Source organism: Lathyrus oleraceus, chromosome 6 (assembly GCF_024323335.1).
Source record: "Lathyrus oleraceus cultivar Zhongwan6 chromosome 6, CAAS_Psat_ZW6_1.0, whole genome shotgun sequence".
Lineage (NCBI taxonomy): Eukaryota > Viridiplantae > Streptophyta > Magnoliopsida > Fabales > Fabaceae > Lathyrus > Lathyrus oleraceus.
In genome coordinates, this window is record NC_066584.1 from 50248984 (window position 1) to 50271218 (window position 22235).

A 22235-nucleotide genomic window follows, 5' to 3' on the forward strand; every position below is an offset into this window, starting at 1 on the left:
CTGATCCAATCTAAATCATTTTTAAATCATACCCTCTCTAATACGATGTACAATTGTTTCAATCTCCTCCCTCTCGATTCTTACATTATGATGATTTTAATAATTTTTATTTTTCTTCAATTTTAATTGTAGGTAAAGAGATCAGTTGCAAAGAAACATATGATTTCGGTGCAAATAAGTGTTTTTCTTATGAAAAAACTCAAATTGTCATTAAAGCTCCATAGGTCTGAGGTTATGTAGTTCCGTCTAAATTTACAGTAGTATCTCTGTATCTCCCATCATTGCTTGCATTTAGTTAGGTCAATTTCTTCATTTTTGAGTTTCTTTTGATTTTCTTTTAATGTGTGCTGCTTGTGTTACTTTTTTATTGGATGTGATTGAAGGTTCTTATGATGTTTTCTATGTAAACTATTTGAAATTGGTTAATTAGAATGTTTTTTTTAGAATATCTTTTGCTCGGAGACGAATTTGATTATTATTAATTTATTGAAAAAGAAGAAGTGTATATCATATTTCAATAGAAAGACATAGAATCAGTCTATGTTAGAAATTTAATCTTTTAATTTTTAACACAAGTTAGAATTATAAAAAAAATTATAAAAGGGAGGATAATATGATCTGAATGTGTCCAAAAATATCAGTATGTTATTTGAGACTTGTAACTGAGAAATTAATGTGTTGCAAATGCATGGACAAAAATGAAGACATCCTGGTTTTATTTCCATCTTAGTTTGAACTTGAGCTAATAATGGGACCCATTGTTAAATAGCCATTGTAGGTTATCTATGGCTCACTTTTAATTTCATCCAATATGATATCAATGTGTAAATGGCTCACTTCTTAAAAGTTGGTCTTATAACATCACAAATTAATTACAGATTTTAATGTGTAAAGTTGGACATTTATTTAAAAGTATTTTTCTGAACAGGTTCATGTACGTCCAAAAAGAGAATTATTAAAAAAAAGTTTAGCGTCGCATAAAACCAATGCAAGCTAAATATCCATATCACTATTGTCGCGAATGACCGATGCTGAATAATTACATTTAACATGCTAGCGTCCCCAAAGACCGACGCTACATAAACACGTGGAACAATCCAGTGTTGCACGAAAACCGACTCTAACATAAAATATATTAACTTTTTAATGTCTACACCCAAATATTAGCTTCACTTTAACGTTACAAGAAGCTGACACAAGGAGCTGATCAATGGTTATGAGTGAGTCTTGTGGCTTTGTTTATCAATACTTGTAATTTATAGCCGACTTTGGCTATTGTAATAATATTTTTTTAAACACATCATGAATTTTCCTTTAATGAATTTATTTCTTCGTTACTTGGTTTGACTAGCTTGTTCATTATTTAATTCTGCAAGACTTTATTTGTTACATAGTCTTCCATGATTTTATTCCATCGTGTGGTTTTCTATATTTCTTTTCATCATATAATTTGTCATGATTTTGTTTCATCATATAATATTTCATGATTTTATTTCATCATGATGATGCTCAGGCTATAGGTCGGGTGTGCTTTGACGTCTCTAGAGACCATGACTGGTCAATGGTATGTTTCTCTTCCCTATCCATAGGTGAAAACCTGGTTTGACACTGATGTATCCATGGTTCCACCGCATGCGTTCTATAGTGGTTAGCTACCAAGAGGGGGTGTGCTAGATGAGAATTTGTGCACTTTATTTGTCTTTTATCCTACTCTTTTCTCAAGAGATACAATCATGCAATTTCAACAAAAAAGTTTCATTTATTTATATCAAAATTATTACATTAGTTAGTCATTTCAAACAACTTGAAGAAAATTTCACTAAAATTATCGCTTGAGCTTGGAAGCGTTCCATGTCCTTGGGATTTGATCTCCGGGCATAGTCTCCAAAATGTTTCTTGTGTTAACCTTGATCATGTACGACCCTTTTCAATTGGATGCAAGTTTTCCATTTTTGGCATCCTTCCCTCCAATGTCAGCTTGCCTTAGCACAAGGTCCTCCAATTGGAACTCCCGAGGTCGAACTCTATTATTGTACTTGATCTCAGTTGCTTGCTTTATGACGTGGTTGCTCTTATTTCTTCCAAAAGGTATACATCCTCTCTAACAGCTCGTGAGTTGTCTCCTTTTGGCAGAGGAGTCGTTGTTTTTCCGTTCAATTCCATTATTTTAACAGGGATGATAGCTTTAGTTATGTAAGTGACTCGAAAGGGCGTCTCCCCCTCTTATTAAATGTGGGGAATATCTATAAGCCAAAAAAAAACATATGGAGGTATTTCGAGGAATTAACCTGCCACTACCTAACCCCTCCACATTTTTTCATAATTCTCAAATTGTCCATGAAAAAATTTGACTCAAAAGTGCGAATAAAATTTTCGGTAGTTCATTCAAAATTTCCGATAACAGACCAAATTCTCGATAGTTCATTTTAAAATTTTCAATACGAAATTTTTATATATTTTACTAGAAATTTCAAAAAGTCATGTAGTTTATTGAAATTTTCCGATAATATAAAAAAAAACATTTTTGAAATTTTCAGATTTTAAAAAAAAATCCGATATTTTTTATCAAAAATTTCAAAAATATTCGATATTTTTTTAAAAGTTTCCAATATTTTTTCGAAATTTTCAATAATCCAATAGAAAAAAGAAGTGACAAGTTAAATACTCAAGACATCAAAGAAAAGGTGTTTAACATCCAATATTTGACATCAACTTTCGTTTTATCTTTAACCTAATACGTTATAATGTATGAAATCATAATTGAATATTTTAATACTCGACCTTCCACGAAAAAAGAAGAATGTAACATTCTCTAAATAATTAAAATAGAAAATCCCATGTCAAAAACAGTAACTAAATTTATTAACTATACGTGCACACAACGTCATGTACGGAAACTTCATTTCTTATACAAGTCAATTGATTAATTAATCAAAACTCAATGATGAACTAATATAATATTGAACGAGTATTATCCAAAAACAAAATTCAATATTTGTCACCTAATTGACTAAGCAAACAATCTTAAATAGCAGAAGCCATAAGAAGTAGACTCATACAATAAAACACACGCCCCTTTTACTACGCTTTCAACTTTTTCTCGATCTATCTCTCCTATATATTTACATATATAGCTTCCTTTGTCCACACTTTATCAATCTACAATTTGTTCTTTTGCTTCTCATTATTCTTATATATAGATCAAAGATCCTTTGAAGTTTTCATGAGTAGTGAAAAGATGGTTTGCATGGAATCTCGTTCTGGAAGGGCGATGCAAAGATACAATGAAACTGGTGGTCGCAAAGTTGTAGGGTCAGTCACTTCATTACTGCAGATCTCTTCAATTCTATGAAGTTTTCATCTTAATTTCTTTGTCTAACATTTACTTATATGTTCAATTGTGTAGGTGCATCCCCTACAGATATAAACAAGACATTGATGGAAATATAAGCAATGAATTGGAAGTTCTTCTTGTTAGCTCACAAAAGGGTCATGCATTCATGTTTCCAAAGGTAGTACCTGATCCCTTGAAGCATATACAACATAATATATATATATGTATGTATACTAACATTAATATATATCCTTTTATTTTTTTGTTTTAGGGTGGATGGGAAGTTGATGAATCTTTAGAAGAAGCAGCATGCAGAGAATCTCTTGAAGAAGCAGGAGTTGTAGGAATTGTTGAAGTAAATAATTGGATATATCAGTTTTGAAGTTTTAAGCACATGTAACAATTTAAAACAAGACTGAGAATAGTTTGTTTTTGTCTTTGTTTTTGTAATTGCAGCATGAGTTAGGTGAATGGAGTTTCATTAGCAAAAGATATGGTATATACTATGAAGGTCACATGTTTCCTTTACTTGTCAAAGAACAACTTGAGTTTTGGCCAGAGAAAAATATACGGACAAGAATATGGGTAAGTTTGAGAGCTCTTGTGAAAACTGTGATATGTTTAAACTAATAAACCCATTTAAAGTTAACATGTTTTGCTTAGAAACTTAAGCTGCATTTGCAAATACTAATTGTTATGTTTTTGATCACTTTGTGCAGATGAATGTTGTTGAAGCAAGAGATGTTTGTCAACATTGGTGGATGAAGGAAGCATTAGATATGCTTGTTCATAGGCTAAATCTACAGCAAAATAAGTAGCTAGAAGTAATTATTGAAAATGTTTTGCATTGCTTAAGTATTGAAAAATAGAAAGTTGGGGGATATTTATCATGTTACATGAGAGGGTCATTTCATTATTTCCGATAAGTTAAAACTAAGAGTTGTCCAAGTTATGTATTTATCATGTTCATAAACAAGTTATATATTATTTCCCATAAGTTAAAGTTGTTATCACTGATTTTATTTTTAAAGTGTTTGTTTGAGAGGAGGATTTTGAAAGAGAAAATATATGTTGTTTTCTTTTCTAAAATAAATAAGCTATAAAATATTTACTAAAAATGAATAAAGTGTTATTGAATTGTTATATGATGGGTTAAAAGTATTTTTAATAATTCAAGTGTTGTAACCGATTAATAGGAACAATAACCGAAGTTTTTTTTTAAATATCCAATTTTTAAAAAAAAAATCCAAAAATACCCTATATTTCAAAAAAAAATTACAAAAATGGTCAATTTTTGCCCTAAATTGGCCTTAGGCGCCACCCTAGTTGGCGCCTACCCTTAAGGGTAGGGCAAGTCACCACTAGGAGTGGCGCCTACCTTGTTTTTAATTTTTTTTTTTAAATCTTTTTTAAGTTATTTTAAATTTATTAACTTAAAAAAGATACGTTAGCAATAAAAAACTGGCACTTGAAAAACTGTGTTAACTACGATGTTAACAAATCAAATCCGGAAAGATACGTTATTTTATGCAAAAATCCGGAGTGTGGGTATAAGTTGATGGCATCGTACAAGAAGAAACATAATGCTTGGGTGATAGGGTCCATTTCTCAAGCTCACACTTGCGTCAACACACACATGGCACAGGATCATCGCAAACTTAGCCATGATATGATCTGCCATTCCATAATACCTCTTGTTGAGGTTGACCCGTCACTCAAGGTCAAAACTATTATCTCCCATTGTGTGGCTGTTTTCAAATATACACCTTCGTACAGAAAGGCTTGGTTAGCGAAAACCAAGGCAATTGAACTGGTATACGGTAATTGGGAGGAATCATACAAACAACTTCCGCGCTACCTGGCTGCACTACATTTGTATTCACCTGGGACGGTTTCTATAATGGAGACCTTGCCGGCACAATCCCCTGACGGAACTCGTCTAGAAGGTAATGGAATATTCCATAGACTTTTCTGGGCATTCCGTCCCTGCATCATCGGTTTCACATTCTGCAAGCCACTTATTCAAGTCGATGGAACTTGGCTGTATGGGAAATACAAAGGATCGTTACTGATGGCGGTCGCACAAGATGGAAATTCTAATATTTTCCCAATAGCCTTTGCATTGGTTGAAGGAGAAACGGCTGCTGCTTGGAGTTTCTTCCTTAAGAATCTCCGAACGCACGTGACTCCACAAGCTGGCATCTGTGTAATTTCTGACAGGCACGCTTCTATCGACGGTGCATACAATAATCCAGCAAATGGTTGGCATGACCCCCCGTCTACGCATGTCTACTGCATCATGCATATTGCTCAAAATTTTATGCGGGAGTTCAAAGATAATTTCTTGAAGCAAAATTTGATAAACGCGGGTTATGCATTAAACCAACCTGGATTCCAATACTACCGCCGGGAAATAGTGTTGGCAAATTCTGATGCAGGGAGGTGGACCGATAATATCGACAGAGCAAAGTGGACTAGGTCATACGACGATGGGGTGAGGTGGGGCCACATGACAACAAATCTTGTGGAATCAATGAACGGCGTCTTTAAGGGCATACGTAACCTCCCGATAACCGCTTTGGTGAGTGCGACCTATTTTCGGATGGCTACGTTGTTCGTAACAAGAGGCAAGCGCTGGCATGAAGTGTTACAGACGAGTCAAGTATATAGTGATGCCTGCATGAAGTTTATGAGGCAGGAATCTGCCAAAGCCAGCAGCCATCGGGTTACGGAATTCGACCGCCATGGCCACACTTTTAGTGTCAAGGAAACAATTGACCACAACCAGGGGCTTCCCAGACAAGAGTATAGGGTCCTAATATCAGACTGTTGGTGCGACTGTGGTCAATTTCAGGCCTACCGTATGCCTTGTTCCCATGTCATTGCAGCGTGTTCACACAGCCACTTCGATGCATTATCGTCAGTGTCTCCCATCTACAAAGTTGCAACATTGCTAAATGTATACGACAATCCCTTTCCGGTGGTAGCATTGGAGGCATATTGGCCAGAGTATGACGGGGAAATTGTTTGGCACAACGAATCGATGCGGCGGAATAAAAGTGGTCGCCCAAATAGCAGGCGCATTAGAACTGAAATGGACGTCGCAGAGAAAATGCAGAGGAAGTGTAGCATATGTAGACAACTAGGGCATAATAAGAACAAATGTCCATATCGTGGATCTAGTTCCACAACATAGTTTTCATACTCATAATTATGTGTACCAATGCTATTTATCAATAAAGTTTACTTTTCATTCCAAATAGAAGATGACACTGGAACAACAAACACAAACATCTAACATTACAACACCAATTACTAAAACAGGTACTAAAACAAGAACAAGTACTAGAACAATAACAAATACAACAACAACAACACAAACAACCATTAATATCTAGGAAATTACAACAGTCAACACTATGTCGTCTGATCCATGCATCATTTGGATGCAATCAATGTCGCTTTCAACTTCAACCCACGAACATACCGTTTCTCCAGTTTCAAATGAGATACTTCTTCTAAGCCTCTGAATCCTTCTGATAACTTCACCAGGTTCGTAATCTCCCTCTAACCAAGACATCAAGGACCTTTTTAGTTGGTCCAACGAACGGATGTTCCAAAATTTCATCTCCATTGGGGGTTTCACAGGCGAGAAAATAACATGCCCATCCTTTTTTAAGATTACTGGTTCAGGATCCGGGCGCCTTGATGATGTTCGCTGCCATGACGACGGTCTGGGGGATGCCATGAACTCAACTTGATAGAGAAAGTGATAGGAAATAGTGGTGAAGAAAATGCAAGGAAATAACACTTTATTTATAGGAAAAGATCTAGGTTGTACACCAATGTACTTAACCCTAATTAGATCTAGGTTGTACACCAATGTACTTAACCCTAAAAAGATCTAGGAAAATAATATTAATTACTTATAAATTAAATCAATATATATATAAATAAATATATATATATATATATATATATATATAATTAATATATATAATATATATATATATATATATATATATATTAATTTATATATATATATTAATTTATATATATAAATTAATATATATATATATATATATATATATATATATATAAAAATTAATATAATATATATATATTATATATATATATATTAATATATATATAAATTAATATATATATATATATATTATATATATATATATATATATATAATATATATATATATATATATATATATACACACTGTGTATTTTACAAATATATACAAAATATTATTTATTTACATGTATATAAATTAAATTTTTTTCCAAAAATTTATAAATAATATTAATTACTTATAAATTTAATTAATATATATATATCTTGTAAATAACATTATTTATATATATGTATTAGTATAAATTAATATAAATTAAAAAATTAAAAAAAAAAACATATTAAGAAAAAAAAAATTAAAGGTAGGTGCCACTCCTAGTGACGACTTGCCCTACCCTTAAGGGTAGGCGCCAACTAGGGTGGCGCCCAAGGCAAAAATAGGGCAAAAAATGCCCATTTTTGTAATTTTTTTGAAAATGGGGGTATTTTTGAAATTTTTTTAAAAAAATTGTATATTTAAAAAAAAAACTTCACAATAACCGGTTACAACAAGATCAAAAAGCACTTCTGAGTTACAGAAAAGTGAAATATTTGAGGATGTAACCGGTTAACATTTGAGTTTAATCGATTATCACTGAAGGTGTTATTATTGTAGTGGTAGCTGTAATCGGTTAACCATTTCGTGTAATTAGTTACAGGCTCGAGTTTTTTCATTTTTCTATTATGTAGTTGTATGTTTTAGGTCTCAATCATTTTGTAACACTTATGCCTTGGAGACATTCTCATCTTTACTTAATGAAATTCTCTCTCTCTCTCTCTATCTCTCTCTCTCTCACACACAACACACATACACACACACACACACACACACGCACACACGCACGCGCACACACGCACGCGCACACACACACACACGCACACACACACACGCACACACGCACGCACGGACGCAAGCGCGCACGCCCGCACACACGCACGCACACACACATACACACGCGCGCACGCACGCGCACACACACACACACACACGGGCACGCACTCACGCACGCACACACACATACACACACACACACGCGCGCACGCACAACACACAGACACACACACACACACACGCACGCGCACACACATGCGCACACACACACACACACAACACACACAGACACACACACAACACACACACACAGACACACACACACACACACACACAAACACACACACACACAGACACACACACACATACACAATTTTTTCCTCTTTAACTTTCCACATTTCAATTTTCTCCATCATTGTTCACCAATCTTGTGGTTCAAAGTTCCAATAGATCATACATGTTTGGTTTTTTTGGTAGGTCTTATGAAATTGTTTTTCCCATGCGTGGTTCATGATTAAGGGGTTATGTACATGTCCAATTTTTTGGATTGGGTCATCTCGAGTGAGCCACGTTTCATCCTGGATGCAATAGAGCTCGCCTCAACGGATAACTCGTCCAATAAAACAAGGTTGGGTTTTAAGGCAACTGGTGAGACATGTTGATATAAGACTAATATAGAGGCAATATTTAATTGAGATACGATGAATAACACATTTTTGGATGAATGAGAGAAATATATAATAAGATTTGACAATCAAGTTTAATCGTCAATCACCATTAAGAGATAACACGGATCAGAGACAATCACATTAAATAGCCTCTGACAAGCCTTATGTACAAGACGAATCATAATTATTATATAAGGTGAAGACCACAATGAGAATGATATAAATAATTCATATAATAGAGTGTTGATCAAGAGATGATTGTGGTTTTACTAGTCCTCGCTAGTAGAGTTGTCATTGGTGTACTTTTATGAGTACATTTTTCCGCCCATCCGGTAAAAGTTACCTGGATGGCACCAACTAATCCCATTAGTAGTTTGATCACATATCATGGTGACAAGGACTGCCACCGTTAGCAACAACAACGACAACCAAGTTATCATAACGCAGATGCTAGCCACCATAGATGAGTTGTGTCGCAAGAACAAAGCATTACTAAGAGTGTCCATGACCTACAACAACAAAAAAAGGTACAACTGATCAATGAAGAGGATCCTGTAACACCCTAAACCCCAAAAATAATTTATAAAACATTGCGGAAAATATTAAGATGAAATAAGGGTGTCATATTGACAAAACATTTGTCATACCCCAAAATTTGCCCGTTAATCTCGCAAAACATTTTCCGAAGCACTTCAGCTCATTTTTCAAGGGGTTACCTTAAAGAAACAAAGGCCCAGCTCACAAGGGGCCCAATCCAGAAAATGACCCAAACTGGCCTGCTCGCTAGGCGAGCAAATCCTTCGCCTAGCGAAGCTTGCGAATCCCAGAATTGTTGGGCTTCATTCTGAGCCCATTAGGTCACAAATGGCCTGCTCGCTAGGCGAGCAAATCCTTCGCCTAGCGAAGCTTGCGATATATCAGAATTTTTGGGCTTCATTCCGAACCCATTAGGTCACCTCAATCACTATAAATACCGACACTTCAGTCACGAAAAGGGACGGAGGAGGACGGAAGGAAACCCTGGCATAGAAACCCTGCTAGCCCAGAGAATTCAGAGTAAGGGAACCCTGAAGGCAGCTCATCCGCACCGGAGCGACCGCCGCCCAACTCAACCCGATACCTAGAGTGATCAGTCCCTTTCAACATTGTAATTGCAAACAGGTTTGCGCATCATTACTGTTTTATGCTTCCAATCGGTAATCTTTACATACATAATGCATCATGATTAAATTTTTGGATATGTAATTTGATTTCACATGTGAATTTAAGTATGCCTGAATATCCTGAATGTTTGTCCATGCTATTCCTGTAATTAAATGCCGTAAAGTTCAAGGTTCCGGAGATGGTGCTGTTGTCAAACTCAAAACCCGTAGCCGCTCGCTAGCACATCGCTAAGCGAGCCTGTAGCGAGTATTCGCTAAGCCTTCGCTAGGCGAGGCAGGAGCGAACGTAGCAGTGGCTGTTTTCTTTTTTTGTTTTGTCTTATGTTTGTCTTATTATAATCACGCATTATTTGGCCATGTGACTGTTGCGTTTATTTTGTGGTGCAATTTTCTATTGCACCTTATCTCGATGTCCTAACCCGTGTGTTGAATTGTGTAAAGGCTTACATATTCCCGAAGAAACGGCCGGCTAGGTATTCCACTTTATTTGTGGGATACCCTTATGGAGATGGATTCTGAATTACTTAATTAATTTTAATGTGGAGATTCATCCTAATTGGTCATAATGTGGAGATTCATCCTAATTGTTTAATCGATTTTAATGTGGAGATTCATCCTAATTACTTAATTATTTTAATGTGGAGATTCATCCTAATTAATCATAATGTGGAAATTCATCTTAAATACTTAATTGCAAGATATCGCCTTTGAATATGTGATCTTGGACCTCTCTTTGTTGCCTTATGGTATTACGGTCATGTCCCGCGAATGTGGGGATACCCTTAGCCAAGACCCTTCGATTAAATCATCATGTCCCTCTAAAATAAATCATAGCCCCTCGGATGTTGCCTTCGAATATATGATTTTGTCCCTCGATGACCCTTCGGTGTAGCCTACGGTTGAATGATGATAGTCCCTTCGAATGCTAAGGTATCCTTACAATTGTTGCTTTCAATGACCAATCGATGACCCTACGATGACCCTACGATGACCCTTTTACATCCAAAGGATAAAACTACTTATTTCTCAATAATAAGGATGGTTTTACCCTCACAAGGATAGGAAATGCCCATCAAGACCTTGGGTAGGTATAACTCTTAATCGCTTATTCACAATTTAAAAATACTTTTCACACTTCACAAATACTAGAAAATCACCACTTGGTATACATTCATACTAGAATCACTACTGAGTTATATTTTTCTAAACCATTATCAAAACTAAACGAGATAACCACTTTGTATACATTCATACAAGAATCATTACAAAGTTAAATTCTCTTTTTCAAAACATTTTCTAAAACAATTCACGAACACTTTTTCAGACAAGAAAAATAATATAAGTGATCAAGCAATTAAGAGCCCATGGATAACCATGGATACAAAGGGTGCCAATACCTTCCCTTTGTATAATGTACCTCCCGAACCCAAAATCTAATTAAGGTCTTTCCTGTTCTTTTCCACCTTTCCTTATTGGATAAAAGAAAAGTCGGTGGCGACTCTTGCTAACCGCGACATTTGCTTTCCAAAGCGAAACACACAAAGTCAGTTCACCGTATGACAGAACTGGCGACTCTGCTGGGGATCCTTAAAAAGAGAGGTTACCTTAAAAACAAGATCACTTATTCAAATTATCTGATTTACTTTTAAGGGATTGCTTGGGTATTTTATGCTTGAGTGAAAGGTCCTACACCCGGATCTAGTGTACCTTAGGTAAGTAGCAAGAGATCATCGCGACTATCCGGCGTATACTGGAATGGTCAAAATGATGGCTACGGTTAATATGACACTTTGGATGTCCTGATGTTCCTCATGTGTACTTGAGGAAAAATTTGGCTTCCGCGTGGTGTCATCAAAGCATTAACCAGACCTTTAGAACTCTAATTGACTCATCCTAGCCATTAGAAAGTAGTGAGATAACTGACTTCGGTTCCGACTGGGGTTGGTTGAGACTCGATACTACACTCTTTGAGATTGGACTTTAGGGAAGCTTCGGTCAACCACTTGGTGTTGCACTGAGGTGGACTTAAAGGAAGGTCAATGATTTGAGATCCTTCTAGAACCCGGTTACTAGTCTAGGACAGGTTGAACCAACCAAACTTCAGTGGGGAGGGTACTTACCTATGGAACTCATGCAAGCCTTAAAACGTAGGAATGATTGTTGTGTGACTTGCGTGTGCTTGTTATTTACCTAACATCATAACATCATAACATCATAACATCATGGCATTGTACTAACCATTTCAAGGACTTAGGGATTTAGCTTTGCTCTGTTAAACAGGTTATGGCTTCCAGGAAGACCATCCGGATCAATTTTGTAGCAATCTCTCCTCAACTAAAGGATTTAGTGCCAGAACTTCCTGATCATGCTCAGTTCCTCAAGAGACATGGTTCTATCCTCAATTTGGTTACCACTGGTTTCAAAGAAGATATGATGAGAGTCCTATTCCAGTTCTTCGATCCTAAACATCATTGCTTCACATTCCCAGATTATCAGTTGGTACCCACATTAGAAGAATTTTCCAGGCTGCTTGGGATACCTACCCTTGATCAAACACCTTTCAGTGGTTTAGAAAAGATTCTGAAGTCTGAGGAAGTTGCCGCGGCTTTACACATGACAAAGTCCGATGTTGAAACCAATTGGGTAACAAGAAGTGGAGTTAAGGGTTTACTTGCCAAGTTTCTGATAAATAAGGCCCGAGAATTCCTAAAGGTTATGAATGTCCATGCTTTCGAAGACGTTCTAGCATTACTAATCTATGGGTTGGTGTTATTTCCTAATCCAGACCAATTCGTAGATATGAATGCTATTAAGATATTTCTCACTCATAACCCTGTGCCTACCTTGCTTGGAGACATTCTGCATTCCCTTCACACCCGTACTATGAAAAGGCAAGGGACTCTCATGTGTTGCATACCTTTATTGTCTAGGTGGTTTATTTCGCACCTTCCTCAAGCAGTCTTGAAGAATGAGCAGAATTTGAAATGGTCTCAAAGGATAATGTCGCTTTCCCATTCAAACATCCGTTGGTGTCCTCATCTCAAAGAAAATGTTATCATCATTGACCGTTGTGGAGAATTCTCTAACGTACCACTCCTGGGGATAAGAGGAGGTATTACTTATAACCCAGCTTTAGCCCTACGCCAATTGGGGTATGCTCGAAGAGAGGGGCCACATGAAAGAATTATTCAAGGCACTGTGTTTGACTATGACACCGATTCCCAAGGTCTCCGTCAGAGATTTGTACGAGCCTGGGGCATGGTGAAAAGAAGCACTTTAGGACAGAAAAACTCTATTCCTATGGAACCTTATCTCAGATGGGTACGCGCCAGAGCTCGTGAACTTGTCATGCCATACCTTGCAGTCGGACCACTGATTGTTGAACCAGGGGTTGAAGGAGGTACTCCTCAGATCATTCCTTATCCAGATATGCCTACCGAGGTTGAAGAATTAAAGAGATCCTGGATCCAGTTGAGAGAGGAAAGGGATACTTTTGAGACTCAGTTTGTTGCAGAAAGGAAGAAAGTATTAGAGCTCACCAACCAGCTTAATGAAGAACGAAGACTCAATACATATCTTCGCCCAAAAAGAAGCCGTCCCTGGGAGACTTAAGCTTTCATTGTATTTTTATTATTTCCTTTTGTAATGAACATTGATTAAAGAAATTATTAATAAAAGTTCCCCTCTTTTTGGTGGTTTACGCAAAGTTAAATTCCAAAAGTCCTTGAAAACATTTCATACATTGCATAGCATGACATAACATTGCATAACAGGTATTCTAAAGGATCTATGTTCTCACGGTCTTCCTATTGCAAACAGAAAAATGGCTCTCGAACAAACTGTCAAAGATCTCCAGGACCAGAATGCTCAATTCCAGGAGATGATGCTGAGCTTATCCAAGGGGCATGAGGAACTGAAGGCTCTCTTGCTCGAGAAGAAGAAAGACCAGAAACCTGTGAGTTACATTAACCCGGGAAGAAGGCGTAAAGGACAGGCTGCGGGAGTCAAGATTAGACTTCCGAAGGATCAAGAAGAGGAGACAGAAAATGATTCGGAAGATGAGAATGCTGATCCTCTCAACCAGGAGGATGACGAGGAGGATTATGAAAATGAACAGTACTCTCCAAAAGAGGATAAGTATAAGTTGCTGGAAGAACGTATGCTAGCTATGGAGGGTCAAAAGGCGCCCGGTCTGGATTTTGAAAGCTTGGGACTGGTCTCTGATGTGGTCATTCCTCGCAAATTCAAGACCCCCACTTTCACTAAGTATGATGGTGCGTCTTGTCCTCAGATGCATCTGAGAGCTTATGTGAGAAAGATTCAGCCATATACCACTGATAGGAAGCTATGGATCCATTTCTTCCAAGAGAGTCTATCGGGCACGCAGTTGGAGTGGTATTATCAGCTCGAGAGCTCTAACATCCACACCTGGACTGATTTAGCAACAGCTTTCTACAAGCATTACCAGTATAATTCTGAATTAGCGCCTACTCGGCTACAGTTGCAGAATATGACTATGGGATCTAAAGAAAGCTTCAAAGAATATGCTCAAAAATGGAGAGATTTGGCTGGCAGAGTCAAACCCCCTATGACTGATCGAGAATTAGTGGACATGTTCATGGGTACACTGACTGGCCCATTCTACAACCATCTACTGGGAAGTTCTTCATCGGGTTTCACTGAACTTATATTGACGGGTGAACGGGTGGAGAGCGGCATTCGAAGTGGAAAGATACAGGCGGCTACCTCTGCAAGCAGCAAAAAGTCCTATCAAGGGAAAAATGAATCAAATGCGGTGTACGGTCAAAGGAGTCATAACAAGAAAAATAGTGACCATGCGGTGGAGCAGTTACGATTGCAGCCCCGCCAGCTCAAAACTTCCAGCACAGACAGGACAGGCCGAGAAGGCAGTTTACCAAGATCAATATGACTTTAGCACAAGCACTGCAAAGTATGCTAAAGGCAAATTTAATCACTCTCAGAGGTCCTCCTGCAAATGTCAACACTACTTCTCCTCGTTATAATCCCAATGCCAGGTGTGCATATCACTCCGATAGCCCCGGGCATGATACAAACGATTGTTGGTTGTTGAAGAATAAAATTCAGGATATGATCGACGCTGGGGAAATTGGATTTGAGCCGCCGGAGACTCCTAATGTTGTCACTGCACCTATGCCTAATCATGACAAGGCTGTTAATGTTGTCGATGACAATTCCCACATCACTACTGTGGCAGACTTAACATCTCCTCTCCCGATCATCAAGAAGAACTTATTGCAAGCTGGTTTATTTCCAGGTTGTGCTGAAAATTGCGATCGTTGTATACTCCGACCCAATGAGTGCTTGAAGTTGAGGAATGGTATTCAACGGTTGATGGATGATCACACAATTCTCTTCGAAAAGGTTCCTAAGGTGGAGAACCCTACTGAAGAAATATCTGTGATTGCTAGGTCCAAAGTTCCAGTGAAGATTACCGCTACTAGAGTGCCTGTGAAGATTACTGCTGAGCCCAAGGTAGCCCCCCTAATCATTACTGCACCCGGCCCAGTACCGTATTCCTCCAGCAAAGCCATTCCGTGGAATTATGGAGGTGATGTTTACATCCATGGCGTAAAGCAAGTTGGTAATTCTGCTAATCCTAATGACATTGTTGGGACTAGTAAAGTTACTCGAAGTGGAAGGATCTTCTCTCCAGAAATCTCACCTCCCGCCCCTGAAACTCGAGGAAAGGAACCAGTAACCAACCCTTCTCAGTCAAAGACACCGGTCGAAGTTACTACTGAAGATGTTGCCAAGCAGGAAGTGGAGGAAATGCTGAAAATCATCCGTAAGAGTGATTTTGATGTGGTAGAACAGCTGGGGCATACTCCGTCTAAAATTTCAATGTTATCCTTGTTGTTATCTTCTGAATCTCATGCCCACGCATTGATCAAATTCTTGAAGACCGCTCATGTACCTCAAGAGACATCTGTCGATCAATTCGAAAACTATGTTGCTAACCTGACTGTTGACAATGGCCTAGGCTTTTCCGATGCTGATCTGACACCAGCAGGAAAGAATCATAACAAAGCTCTGCACGTCTCCATTGAATGTAAGGGGATCACCTTAGCTCATGTGTTGATGGATAATGGCTCTTCTTTGAATGTGCTACCAAAAGCTGTACTCGACAAGCTTGACGGTAAGAGCATCGAATTGAAACCTAGTGATACTGTGGTGCGTGCGTACGACGGCGCAAAAAGTGTTGTCCATGGTGAAGTGGTTCTCCCTATCAAGATAGGACCTCAAGTCTTCAACACTACCTTTCACGTGATGAACATCCGTCTTGCCTATTCCTGCTTGCTGGGACGCCCTTGGATTCATGGGGCAAGTGTCGTAGCTTCATCTCTCCATCAAAAGCTGAAGTATCCAATAGAGGGTAAGATTGTCACTGTGTGTGGAGAAGAAGAGTATATTGTCAGTAGTGTGCAGGCCTTCATTATATGTAGATGACATATTACTCGTTGGAAACGATGTCCCTACCCTACAACAAGTAAAGTCTTGGTTAGGGAAATGCTTTTCTATGAAGGACCTAGGTGAAGCAGCCTATATATTAGGAATCAGAATCTATAGAGATAGATCACAAAAACTGCTTGGCCTAAGTCAGAGTACATACATAGACAAAGTGTTGAGACGCTTTAATATGCATGATTCCAAGAAAGGATTCATACCTATGCAACATGGCCTGTGTCTATCAAAAACACAATCCCCTTTAACTAAGGAAGAAAGGGATCGCATGAATAAGATTCCATATGCATCTGCAATAGGATCTATCATGTATGCCATGTTGTGTACTCGACCAGATGTCTCGTATGCTTTAAGTGCAACGAGTAGGTACCAATCTGATCCTGGTGATGCTCACTGGGTAGCTGTCAAGAATATCCTTAAGTATTTAAGAAGGACTAAGGACTCATTCTTGATATATGGAGGTCAGGAAGAGTTGGCTGTAATTGGATACACCGATGCTAGCTTCCAGACAGATAAGGATGACTTTAGATCGCAATCTGGTTATGTGTTTTGCTTAAACGGTGGCGCTGTGAGCTGGAAAAGTTCAAAGCAAGATACAGTTGCTGATTCTACAACCGAGGCCGAGTATATTGCTGCCTCAAGTGCAGCGAAGGAAGCTGTTTGGATCAAAAAGTTCATTAGTGAACTTGGCATAGTCCCTAGCATTGTGGATCCCATTGATCTCTACTGTGATAACAATGGTGCTATCGCACAAGCCAAGGAGCCTAGATCTCACCAACGATCCAAACACATACTTAGGCGTTATCATCTCATTCGAGAGATAATAGATAGAGGAGATGTGAAAATATGCAGAGTACCTACACTTGACAATATTGCTGACCCACTGACAAAGCCTCTTGCGCAGCAGAAGCATGATGGCCATACTAGATCTATGGGTATTAAGGGTATGCCTGATTGGCTCTAGTGCTAGTGGGAGATTGTTGGTGTAAGCCCTAGAGGCCAATACTTTTGGTACTTGTATCGAATTATTTATTAATAATAAAAGGCTTTTTCTTTATTACGTTTGTTTAATAAAGTCCCTAGAATAGTTAGTCTGTTTGATGTATCAAGTATGACTTAATCATGAGGTCACATTAAACATAAGGACATTATTCTTAAAGTATCCGTAGTCGAGCTTTAGTGTGAAGTGGGATAACATTAAAGCATTAAGACTATTATGTTTGTAGACTGATGATCACATCTCATGGATCATGGATAAAGAGTTATCAAGTCTTAAACATAGGTATGAATATTAGGAGTAATATTTATACCGGATTGACCCACTATGAGGATACTATATAGAAAGTTATGCAAGGTGTCATAAGTTATTCTCATGGTGATAATAGTGTATTCCACTCTTCGACCTGAAACCACTATGGATCCTAGATGTAGAGTCGAGTGCTTTATTGCTGATCCAACGTTGTCCGTAACTGGATAACCATAAAGACAGTTAATGGGTACTCCACAAAGCATGCTGAGGGACATGAGTGTCCTAGATGGAATTTGCCCATCCTGCGTAACAGGATAAATGTCTATGGGCCCAATATTGAACTAGACAAGGATGACACGGTCTATACCTTGTGTTCAATATAGACATAAGGGCAAAAGGGTAATTATACACATAAGTATTATCACAGAAGGTTTTGTCAGATCACATGACATTTTCGTGTCTTGGGTAGCAGTGATGTGTTGCTAGATACCGCTCACTGTTTATTATGTTAAATACATGATTGCCAACGCCGCGAAAACCTACAGGGTCACACACAAAGGACGGATTGATAAGAGATAGGATAACTAAGGAATACCGTAAGGTACGGTGCCCTTAAGTGAGTTATGGAACATCGTAAGGTACGGTGTACTTGAGTAGAATACGAAATATGGTAAGGTACCATGGGCTTAAGTGATTTTGGGCATATTATAAGATATGGGCCAAAATACACTTAAGTGGGCTTTTAGCTTGAAGCCCACACAAGTGGTTCTATAAATAGAACCCTTGTGCAGAAGCAAAAATTTTGCGGTTGCATTATTTTCGTTTTCTATCACTCTCTCTCTCTTACTCAAAGCCTTCATTCGGACCAGCTAGCACTGAGATTGAAGGAACCCGTTCGTGTGGACTGAGTAGAGACGTTGTCATCGTTCAACGTTCGTGATCGCTTCGTGGATTTGCATCAAAGGTTTCAACCGTCACAAGAGGTAAATATTCTATCACTGATCATGACCATTCGTAAGGATCTCTAAAGGAGAAAATTTTAAATTTCCGCTGCGCTTTGGGTCGCAATTCTCCTTCATCGAGATGGATGGCGAATTCTTTGAGACTCCCACTCAGTCATTTGAAATGGTTCACCCGCCCAGTCCTGTCCTTAAGCCGACTCCCCTTGTGCCCAAGGTTATTCGTGCTCCTCCTGCCATGATTTCTCTGAAGGACGCTCAAGCTGTGGTTGAAAATGGTGGTCGTACTGGCTGGGGTCAACTGATCAACGTACCATACAAGTCTGACAAGTCTGGTCTAAGGTTTAACTCTGAAAGGATGGTCAAAGATCAGATTAATGCTGTAGGAGATGCTGATAGCGATTGCGACCTGGATAGCTGGATTTTCCCAACAATTGGTGACGGACTCAATAATTGGAAGGCTGAAGACACTATCCCGATTTCCTTTAGTCAGGAGTAATTGTTATTGATTTTAGTGTTGCAAAATTTTTAGTTTTTACAATTGAACTTCTTAAAGCACTGTGTCCATGCTCGGGGCACAATAGCTAATTTGTTAAGGGTTTTGTCATTTTCATAAGCATATTCATATTCAATAAATCAATGGACGTTTTGCATTCAAATATTGCGCTCTTTATCTTTCCTGTCATCTTCCAAAAAAGCTATGTTTTCTTACACACACTCACGTACCGAATTGCAGATCCATACCCACTCTGGATCCTGTTGATAATAGTTCTACTACTGTTCATTATGACTTTGAAAATCCGATCTACCAAGCCGAGGATGGAAGTGAGGAAGATTGTGAAGTACCTGGAGAACTTGCCAGACTGTTACTACAAGAAGAAAGGACTATACAACCGCATGAAGAGTCAATCGAAATTGTAAATCTGGGTACTGAAGTGGACAAGAAAGAAGTCAAAATAGGAGCAGGCTTGGGAGACAGTGTCAAAGAAAGATTGATTCAGATGTTACATGACTATATCGAGATTTTTGCTTGGTCTTACGAAGACATGCCAGGACTGGATACTGATATAGTAGTGCATCGTTTGCCAATGAAGGAAGATTGTCATCCTGTTAAGCAAAAGGTTCGTCGCATGCGTCCCGAGATGTCCGAGAAAATCAAAGCCGAAGTTATGAAAAAATTTAACGTCGGTTTCCTAGCCGTTACTTCTTATCCTCAATGGGTTGCTAATGTGGTACCAGTACCGAAGAAGGATGGTAAGGTACGAATGTGCATCGATTACAGAGATCTGAATAAAGTGAGTCCCAAAGATGACTTTCCACTTCCGCACATTGATGTTCTGGTAGATAACACCGCTCAACACAAAGTATTCTCCTTCATGGATGGATTCTCGGGTTATAACCAGATTAAGATGGCACCTGAAGACATGGAGAAAACTACGTTTGTGACGCAATGGGGCACTTTCTGTTATAAAGTAATGCCATTCGGTTTAAAGAACGCCGGGGCAACGTACCAGCGTGCTATGGTGGTTTTGTTCCATGATATGATTCATCATGAAATAGAGGTATATGTGGATGACATGATAGCCAGATCTCATACTGAAGAAGAACATCTCGACCATTTGTACAAATTGTTTGAGAGGTTGAAGAAATACAGGCTGAGATTGAACCCGAACAAATGCACCTTTGGAGTAAGATCCGGTAAACTCTTGGGATTCGTTGTCAGTGGTAAAGGAATTGAGGTCGACCCGGCTAAGGTGAGAGCTATTCAAGAAATGCCTGTTCCCCGTACAGATAAAGAAGTCAGAGGCTTCTTGGGACGCCTGAATTACATTGCCCGATTTATCTCCCATTTGACTGCCACCTGCAACCCCATCTTCAAACTACTGAGGAAGAATCAAGAGATGATATGGAATGATGAATGTCAAGAAGCTTTTGACAAAATCAAGAAATATCTCCAGGAACCTCCAATTCTGATACCACCAGTTGAAGGAAGACCTCTAATCATGTATTTGACCGTGTTGGAAAATTCAATGGGGTGTGTGTTGGGGCAACATGACGAGTCTGGTCGAAAAGAGCATGCCATATACTACCTTAGCAAAAAGTTTACCGACTGTGAAACAAATACTCACCGCTCGAGAAAACTTGTTGTGCTTTGGCCTGGGCTGCTCGCCGACTAAGACAGTATATGTTGAATCATACCACTTTATTGATTTCTAAGATGGATCCTATCAAATATATATTTGAGAAACCTGCTCTCTCCGGGAGAATAGCAAGATGGCAGATGATCTTAACAGAATATGATATCCAATATACTACCCAGAAAGCAATCAAGGGAAGCGTGCTAGCTGATCATTTGGCTCATCAAGCGGTGGACGATTACCAATCTATGAATTTTGGGTTCCCAGATGAGGATGTCATGCTTGTTACTGATTATGAAGAACCTGGACCGGGTGAAGGACCCGAACCGGGATCCCGATGGACTATGGTTTTTGATGGATCTTCTAATGCATTGGGCAATGGTGTTGGTGTTGTAATCATTTCCCCCAAGGGTTGTCATACGCCTTTCACGGCTAGACTATGTTTCGACTGTACCAATAATATGGCTGAGTATGAAGCATGTATTTTGGGACTCAGAGCTGCTATAGACCTGCGAATCAAGTTTTTGAGTGTGTACGGAGACTCAGCTTTAGTAATCAGTCAGATCAAAGGAGCCTGGGACACTAAACATCTGAATCTCATCCCTTATCGAGAGCGGGTGCTGACATTAATCCCATACTTTGAAGAGATTACCTTCGAACATATTCCACGAGAGGAGAATCAGTTGGCAGACGCCTTGGCCACCATGTCATCTATGTTCAGGGTCAGATGGGACAATGAAGCTCCCAGGATCACCGTTGAACGACTAGATGAACCAGCATATTGCTATGAACTTAACGCTGCTGAAGTAGAAGAGAAACCTTGGTTCCACGAAGTAAAAAGATATTTAGAAGCTCAGGAATACCCTGAAGGGGCATCCATCAACGACAGAAAATTTCTGAGGAAGTTCTCCGCTAAATTCTTTCTGAGTAATGGAGTATTATACAAACGTAACCATGATTCGACTCTGCTTCGCTGTGTGGATAAAAAGGAAGCAGAAAAGATTATGGAAGACATGCATGACGGTATTTTTGGGACTCACTCTAGTGGACATACAATGGCCAAGAAGATTCTGAGATCAGGGTATTATTGGTCTACCATGGAAGCTGATTGCCACCATCACTCCAGAACTTGTCACAAGTGCCAGATCTATGCGGATAAAGTACATGTGCCTCCTGCTCCATTGAACGTGTTGACAGCCCCTTGGCCTTTTGCAATGTGGGGCATTGATATGATTGGAGAGATTAAACCTACCGCTTCCAACGGAC

The 22235-nt window shown here is 38.7% G+C and overlaps 1 protein-coding gene across 1 annotated transcript; it reads left to right on the forward strand.

Annotated features, from left to right (window-relative positions):
• The first annotated feature begins 3055 nt into the window (after nucleotides 1–3055).
• LOC127091330 (nudix hydrolase 17, mitochondrial) lies at nucleotides 3056–4358 on the forward strand. The gene is made up of 5 exons (XM_051029941.1): nucleotides 3056–3312; nucleotides 3407–3512; nucleotides 3606–3689; nucleotides 3791–3919; nucleotides 4054–4358. Exons 1-5 carry the CDS (start codon nucleotides 3224–3226, stop codon nucleotides 4150–4152), a joined length of 507 nt encoding a protein of 168 aa, XP_050885898.1. The 5' UTR covers nucleotides 3056–3223; the 3' UTR covers nucleotides 4153–4358.
• The last annotated feature ends 17877 nt before the right edge of the window (nucleotides 4359–22235 follow it).

Bases quoted from the DNA above. Each gene is read 5' to 3' on its own strand.
- LOC127091330 (XM_051029941.1), top strand. From the start codon at position 3,224: ATGAGTAGTGAAAAGATGGTTTGCATGGAATCTCGTTCTGGAAGGGCG. The intron at 3,513-3,605 runs GTAGTACCTGAT...TTTTTGTTTTAG, and splicing joins ATGCATTCATGTTTCCAAAG to GGTGGATGGGAAGTTGATGA. The intron at 3,920-4,053 runs GTAAGTTTGAGA...CACTTTGTGCAG, and splicing joins ATATACGGACAAGAATATGG to ATGAATGTTGTTGAAGCAAG.